The following is an 8402-nucleotide window of genomic DNA, read 5'->3' on the forward strand; positions in this document are numbered from 1 at the left end:
AGATCTGATTCAATTTAAATGCACAAAGAACTGCACACAAGGAGAAACTCAGGTCAACTGAGATAAACACCCTGAATGAAGATAAAAATTTGAGGTATGTTTTTGAAATGTATCTCACTTCGTTAGCCAAACGGTCTGGCTTCATGTTACCTTTTGCCGCACCAAGACTCAGTATCAAAGTGTCCTGATGTTAGGCTTACAGCTTTGAAATTACAACTACTGCTAATTAGCATCAGTCTTTATTGCAATACTTTCTATTGCTGTTTTCCTATTTTCTCTCCCTGCTACTTAGCTTTCAAGATATAGTTGCTGCCACAGAACTTCTGCTATAGAAGAAAAAAGGTGGTTTGTTCTGTGAGGTTTTGGATGGTCATTTTCTAGTGGACAGCACTGAAATCTAGAAAGGAAATTTTCTGACTGCTGAGGTAACACTGCTAATGTGTGTTCCCTGAAACAGTTCAGAAACAAATGCCTACAAGCTTCAAACTGAACATTTTAATTCTGGAAGTTTCATAAAGCCTATCAGGAGTTGACCAAGTACTAACAAGCTACCAGGAAAGAATCATCATCATATATTAACCAAATCTTTAGTGCCAGGGTGCTGCTTTGATTAAATCCTTGCCACAGTCAGATACCCCATTTCCACACAGTGTATAGAATAAAATACTTTCAAGGGAGAAAGGTTGGCTCAGTCTTTAAATAATGTAGCACAACTTTATTAATTTTTCTGCTAATAATGACAAATTAGGTAGTTTGTTGTGACCAGTTGTCCTCTGATAGCACAGCAAATCATTTCATGCAAACATCCATCAGAATTAAGCTGGAAATGACTTTTGGTCTTTTGAGTCAGTGTGGTTTTCAGTCTAACTTAAAAATGCATTACTTCACCACCTGGTTCTGCAGAAATCTAGTTTGATCCGTTAGCTCTTACCATTTTAATACCAATTCTGAAGAAGGAACAGTATTGACGCATAGCACGTGGGGCCTGAAATGAATAGGTAATCATTATCCAAGGAAAATGCCCTGAAAATATGCCACAGTTTAGGAGGGTGACACAAGGACACTATCTATGTGGGAATCCAACAGCAAGTAAGTACATTTTCAGTGTTTCTGAAAGACCACTGGAAACAGTTTTCCCATTTTTTCCAGTTCCATCTCTTCCCTTATGTTGTCGTAATTGCTTTATCCTCCCTCCTGTTTCTTGTAATGGCTTTGAAATTTTAGTTGGATTTGGTTTCTAACTTCTTTTCTTCATCTGTGTCCATCTCCGTTAAAACACAGTAACAGAGCAGCTGCATGTTTCGTGTGACTGCACCTGCAGAGGAAATTGGAAGATAAATCAGAAGAACAGCCATTTATCTCAACTCTTAATCACACAACATGTATCTCACTAATGAAAGTTAGTTATCAAGAATGTTGCCTAACTTCTCTTAAGGAGAAGCAAACAATAAAAACTAATACAAAAAGTGTCTTCCACTCATTTTTTTTAAACAGATGTTTAGAACTGTTCTTTTGATAGCCTAAGGTGGTTTTCTTCTTAGGCACCCTGCCAAGTAACTGAAGTAAAATATTTTTTCTCTATAATTAAGAGTGTAAAATTGGCAGAATAAAAAAAATTAAGACAAACAGCACACAGGAAAGTGAACAGGTTACTGAGTACTTACATATTCACTAGCTACTGCAGTACCACATCCTGTAGCATTCTAAGATTACACCATAAACCTTAAACTTTATGCTATAAACAAACTATGTGGTTTTCTCACATAGTAACAATGACAACTGCTGGAGAATTTAACTGCAGCAATTCAACAGAAGGAAAAATTCCATCTGTGACTGACATAAAAGCTACGTATCTTCAAATGACTGAATCGACACTTAGCTTGCATTACCAAGAATGTCCAGTCCTTTTACAGTCATCAGCCTTGCTTATGAAAAAGACTTTTCATATGCCTCATTGAGAAGAAACACATAAAAATGTATAAAATGTATAAGAACTACAAGACAAAGCCTGTAGGAAGTGGATGGTCTTTTAAATACACAGTAAAAAAAACCTGGGTGTAAACACATATATAAAACCAGTACACCTCTTTAATGGGTCTGGCTGGGATGCAGTTATCTCCACAGCAGTCCATCTGGTGCTGCGTTCTGGGTTTGCAGCTCAAACAGTGTTGGTAACACACTGATGTTTTGGCTACAGTGTTTGCACAGTATCAGGGTTGCAGTTTTGTTTAGGTTTTTTTTTTCACCTCCCACTCTGCCGTCCCTGGTCCCTGCAATCAGCAGGATGGGGATGGGCAGAAAGTTCGGACAGGACATGGCCAGAACACCTGACCCAAACTAGGCAAAGGGGTATTTCATGCCATAGAATAAAAACAGGTAGAGGAAGAAATGCATGTGGGAGCGTGTCTTCAAAGGTGGCTGTTGCTTGGAGACACTGGCTGCACAGTGGTGTGCTTGTGGGAAGTGGTCACTGATGGCCTTTGCAGCAGCAGGTTTTTCCCCCCCCTCTCTCCTTTACTTATTAAACTGTCTTTATCTTGACCAACAACTGTTCTCACCTTTGTTCTTCCTATTCTCTCCCTCATCCTGCTAGGGGGTGCAAGTGGCTCTGTGGGTACTGTACTGCTGCCTGGGGACGGCTGACCACAGCCCTTTTCATCAACTGAGATTCACTTACTCAATTTTCCTAACAGCATCTCCATCTACAAAGAAACTTACCTAAAATTTTGTTGATAAACCGAGGTCTCCTTGATGCAGGCAAATAGACTCCCAAGAAAAAGACTGGAATTCCAGATAAAGCAATGGCAATTCCAATCAAGGAATTTATAGTGTCACTATAGAGTGGCACTACCACCAGAAATACTGTACATATGCAGAATATTATTGGGAAAGCCACACTCAGCTGGAGACAGAAAATCAGAACAGAATGTTATTGAAATATTTGTTGTCTACAGTTACAAACATTCTGGTGAGTTACAGACTTGGCCCTCTCAACCCCACTTTGTGAAATTACCTGCTCTTCCTCTTATACATCTGACTATTTAGAACCATAAACAAATTGCAGAATAATTCTTGAATAGAACGGCTGCTAGAAACTACAAAAGTAATCAAGTATGGTAACTCTGCTGCGTTGAAAGAACTGTACAGTCGCATGAATCCAGTATAACTCAGGAAACAATGTGGTTTTTTGTGTAGAGTTATCGATTTAAAGTATGAGAACATGATAAAACGATCAGATACTGCACTGAAACAACATCAGAGCTGAATGTGATCCATACTGACAGAATTAATTAACTTAAGCATTCCTAATTAGAGATTTCTAATCCAAGAGAAAAGGCTAACTACTATGTAGCTTATTGAGACATTCTCCAGCTGATGGAGAGGAGAGACACTGATTGAGCTAACGTACAATAAAAGAGTGTATTATTACAGCAGTCACTTAGCAGACAAGCTAGATTTAATGGTACAATATAGAATGGAAGCCATGTTTTATGTCCTTATCAACTAGTGATCTTTAGACATAGCTTTATGGTCCAGATTTTAGGCAGCACTTTTACATTACGTGGAAGACAAGGATTTTAAACACTTCTGTAATAAGTAAATATTACCTTAAGGGGCCTGGGTCGATCTGGTTCCTTCCAACGTAGATATAATTGCCCAGCAATAGACAGACCAACAAAAAACCAGTAACTGAAACTGAAATAATTAATAAGCTTGAAGACATCTTCCACAGCCAGGTAAATAAGGGTCATAGCACACTGTCAGAAAAGAAGAAGAGTGAGATGAACAATAGAAGTTTGAAACTTACTGGGTTTGCTGCTTTTTGCCTTAAAGTTACACCTTATATCCTTGGTGTCTGGCATAATTTTATGCCTCAAAGAGTAACTCTCTCAGAAACCACCTCGATGACGATAAATCTGAAGTTCTCTCATGTGATTTTTTAATACATATAGTCACATCTGAACAGCTGAAAAGCAGTAATAACTTACATTGAAAAGCAGTGCTGGCACAGGTGTGAACCTCTTTATATGGATCATAGACAACAGGTCAGGAAGGTGACCTTCTCGAGATCCTACAAAAAATAGCCTGGGGGAAAAAAAAAAAAAGTCAGAAAACAGATGTTGAGGCCATAGGTGAGACAGAATGTATTACACAAAATCAAAGAAAAATGCCAGTCAAAATAAGTATTTACACCACTTTTTGGTTTTTTTTAAACACACTTTATTTTACACCACAATTTCCATCTTTAAACGGGAACATGGATTCAACCCTTCTTGTAAAGATGTACTGTACAACAACCATTAAAAGCTATATAAGCTTTTAGAAACATGCCGTTAATGGCCATTTTTGAAAAAAACAATCCTACAGGTATAACAGAAAACATCTACAGTAATGGAAATAAATTTCTATTGTTTCAGAATATTCTAAAAGCTAGCACTGAAAACATTCTAGCTCGTGTAGCAGAATAGTTTTCAATGCCAACCGGAAGAGTTGCCAACCAGGTGTCTAAAAAGGTCACTGGACCACATACTCAAAAGAACACACAGACACATCATTTTATTATCAGCTGCAACTTGTTCTATATAGACTACTTCACCAGACCATGTCCATATCTGTTCTCAGAGGCACTGCACATACATTCAATGGATAGGAAAGATCTTCAAATGCCTGAGTAAATCCATTTAAAACTTTCACTGTTCACATCCCTAATCAGTGCTCAGAGGAAAGCTTCTGTACTGTATATACTTCTATACTATCCTAAGCTTTTGGACTGCAGCTTAATAGCAGTAGCAACTTGTAAAACTTTTTACTTGGAAAAAAACTTAATTATACTGATTTTAAAAAGTCAGTAAGTTTCAAGTACATGCATTTGAAAACAAGAACTTGCTAGAACTATTTTATCAAGTAAAATGGAAGATAGCTCAATCCAAATAATCAGAGGGCCTGAGAACTCACCATACACACAACATTCATTTGATCTGTAATTGTACTCTGCATACAGCTAGGAACACTTTGGGGAAGTAAGGCAGTGTTCAGGGTGCATGTACACACACACAGAATTTATTTAAGTTTTTATTGTGATTATTCATTCTAGGTTCAGTTACGGAAGTATTTTTGCCATTCTCATAATAAATGAGCGTAACAGTAGTATGTAAAATTACTTATGGATATTTATCAAACAGAAAGCAATGCGCTACCTTGATGATGCTAGAATTGAAGCATTAAGTCCACCAAAACAAGAAAAGGCTACAGCAATGGGAATTGTCCAGCTGAAGATACCAAATACCTGGTCAGCAAATGTCTGATGAAAAGGAGAAGAAAAAGGAAACATGAAAATATCTAAAACAAAGCATACATAAAACAATGACATCACAGCTTTTGTACTAAGTTTGTACGGAAAAATGGTCATATAGTAAGGACAATCCATAATGCAGCACAAAAACACACAGCTTTTTTCTTTATTTATGGCTTCTAAATAAGCACAAGCTTCTTTAACCAAGCACCTGAACGCACATTTTCTGCTCACAAAGGAAAACAAAATGTTTTTAGAATTATCTTGCCAATCCTAATATATTTTATTATCTAACTGAACTACAGAACTCAAGTGGAACACAGTGACTAGAAAATAAAAGGAAAAAAATATTAATTATCCAAAAAGAGAAGTGCCATATTGCAGATGATAAACATAGCCACCATCACACTCACTGTTTATGTACACTATTCTAGAAATCTATTTTATTTTCTTTGTTCAGCTTCCTAAGCAATATCTTCTTTTCCTGTGGCTCCACCAGCAGGGCCTCTGGGCTCTACTCTCACAACATGGCAAATGACAGAGCAAGTAACTTAGTAGCAGTCATTTGTTAATGTTGCTAGACCATACTGCAGGCCAACTGTGGTGACTTCCCCTGAAAACCAAAAAGCCAGAAGCGTCAAAGTTTCACAGCAAGTGGTAAGTCATCAGTTGCCAATGATCTCTGACCTATAATGAAAATGGGTAGTAATTTGCAAAATACTGCCCTGGTCAATTCTGTTCAGGCTCCTGGATGAAGAAAAAAAGGGAGAAATGTAGAGTATCAGACAAAACGTTTGAAAAATCAAGAAATTTAATACATGAAGACTACCAGCTATTCTATATCCCACCGTGGTCTGCACATTGTATGTGTCTGAACATTAGCATGTTTGCAGTTAAGCAGAAATCTGCTCAAGCAGTGTTCAGAGGACATGGGTGGAAACCTTCCTATCTGATGAAGCCTTCCATGATTTCTTTTACAGAAGCAAACTAACAGTCATAGTCACCAAAAGATCATGTCTACATTATACAGTATGAACAAACAGAAAGGTACATACTTATAAGTGGTACTTAAACAAACCCCAAATATGCTGTATTAGAACATTTTACACCTCAGCAGGTAGCAGTAATCTAAGCCTTTTTATGAACCCTTCTCTAAACCACTTTCTTAGCTCTCTCATGCTTTATCAATTTCAAGATCCTCAGACACAAAAAGCATACCTATGCTCAGATTTCTGCAAGTTTGTCTCTTCTATTACAAAAAATTTCTTCAGTTTTTAATAATTTAGTATTTTGAAACACTTCCCCATTGACCTTCCCTTTAAACTACTGGTCTTCATAGTAACATTTAAAAGCCAAGGAGTTCAGTCAAAGTGGATTAACATTCAGAACTGGCTTTTGTTTGTGGAGTAAAAAGTTACCTGGATTTAACAGTAGTCAAATTTTGATTTAATTATTCCAGGAACAAGATCACCAAGAGCAGCAAATTATGATCTGTTTTCTGAATGTTTTTCTAGGTCAAAAAAGCCTAAGTGGCTTAATACAGATTTTTCTTTTATTTTGTTACAGAAGTGATTGATTTCCATGAGGCAGAGCCCTGCATATAATGTCAATTTTTAGACCATAAAATGCAGAAAAATTTAATGACATAAGACAAAGCTTGGCCAGCTAAAATTTCCTGTTCTTTGTCTCGGTTGACAAAGTGCTTTTTCTAGCACATTATCCAGGTTAAGGTTCAGAATCCAACTCTACTTAGCTGTATACAATCATCTACACTAAAAAGCAAAATTTATTCCATCCTTTTCTGTAATTTAGTTGAGTCTCAGCAGAGGCAGATAGGATTTCCTGCTGCTAAGTGACAATACAAAAGCATATAATCACTTCAATGGGAACCTTGCCAAAAAGTTCAGTCAGTGCTTCAACTGCATTGGTCACCCTGATTCTTAGCAAAGTACGTCTCTTCCTGAGCTCTTTTAGGTTATATGTATCAGCATAAGTTCCCTCAAAATGGAGCTTCAACACAGGGGTGGAAAAATGCACACAGCAAATATAAAAATTAACACAAGAAAAGCATAAAAGAACTAATCCATGTATGAATTTATTTCATGCTGAAATCAGAACATCAATTTAGCAAAAGTCCGTGTCATAAGAATATGTTCTGTATACCGTGGATTACCCATTTTCAGTTGATTGAACAAATGACTAGTAACTTACATGGTTGCATATAAAAGATTTCTGCTGCTCAAGAACAAATAATTACTAGAACCCATAGTGCTTCTCTCAGATCCTTACTGGATCTAAATGCAACTCTGCGAAACCTGATCTCCCAAAGCAGAATGTAATTCATAACGATTCAGTGAATGAATTAAGACAACTTCTCCAGAACAAGTAAGAATGAGGACAAGATGAAAATTCTAATAGGCAATTGTTGTAATATTTTAAAGGATGCTTTAAATCTGGACTGCTGATCTCTGAAACCAAACAGCAGGTGAAATTACTTAAGACACCAAACTTAAAACTGCTAGAGGATTTTTTTTTTATATATATGTAATAATCTAAGATACAGAACTCACTCAACAAGATGTTAGAGAATTAAGATGTTTAGTAAGGCTGCCTAGAGGATAAGCATTTAGATAAGTAGTATTAACAGCTAAAGTTAAAGAAGATAGAGAAAATATATGAATGTAATCTTATGCTGCAGGATGCAATTCAGCCAATATGTCATTTGGAGAAACTTTTTCTCCTAAAAGGCAGGCTGGCATTTGTTCTTTGCAAGCATTTCCCATTTCCTTTTGAAACATCTAGCCATGGGCCAGTGTGGAATGCCAGATGTGAGACTAACTCAAAGGTCATTTCCCTCCTACAATGCATAGCCAATCTTTCTAAGACACGCTAATGCTGTTTGACATATCCTGGATAACAGCTATCACCTCATATGAGCAGTAAAAACCACAAAGAGTTAAGGCAAAGCTATGGTATCACTGCCACAAATCATACACAGATTAAAATATTATAGATTCAGTGTATTCTGGATGCAAGCTATGTCTTGATCATGTCTATGATGTCTAACAGCTGTTGATCCATCTCAAAGGCTAAAGAATTAATTTCCCTA

At 36.9% G+C, this 8402-nt stretch overlaps 1 protein-coding gene across 1 annotated transcript in view; it reads right to left on the bottom strand.

Moving 5' to 3' along the window:
• Positions 1 to 688: 688 nt before the first annotated feature.
• The window catches only part of SLC7A6 (solute carrier family 7 member 6), a 20600-nt gene continuing 12886 nt past the window's right edge, over positions 689 to 8402 (bottom strand). The window contains exons 5-10 of the mRNA XM_080410613.1: positions 5882 to 5906; positions 5199 to 5566; positions 3990 to 4086; positions 3609 to 3758; positions 2719 to 2902; positions 689 to 1315 (exon numbers count right to left, since the gene is read on the bottom strand). Of these exons, the coding sequence (XP_080266739.1) occupies positions 1221 to 1315; positions 2719 to 2902; positions 3609 to 3758; positions 3990 to 4086; positions 5199 to 5566; positions 5882 to 5906 (919 nt within the window). The 3' untranslated portion in view covers positions 689 to 1220. The remainder of the gene's footprint in view (positions 1316 to 2718; positions 2903 to 3608; positions 3759 to 3989; positions 4087 to 5198; positions 5567 to 5881; positions 5907 to 8402) is intronic.

Source organism: Falco punctatus (assembly GCF_963210335.1).
Source record: "Falco punctatus genome assembly, chromosome: 14".
Taxonomy (NCBI): Eukaryota; Metazoa; Chordata; class Aves; order Falconiformes; family Falconidae; genus Falco; species Falco punctatus.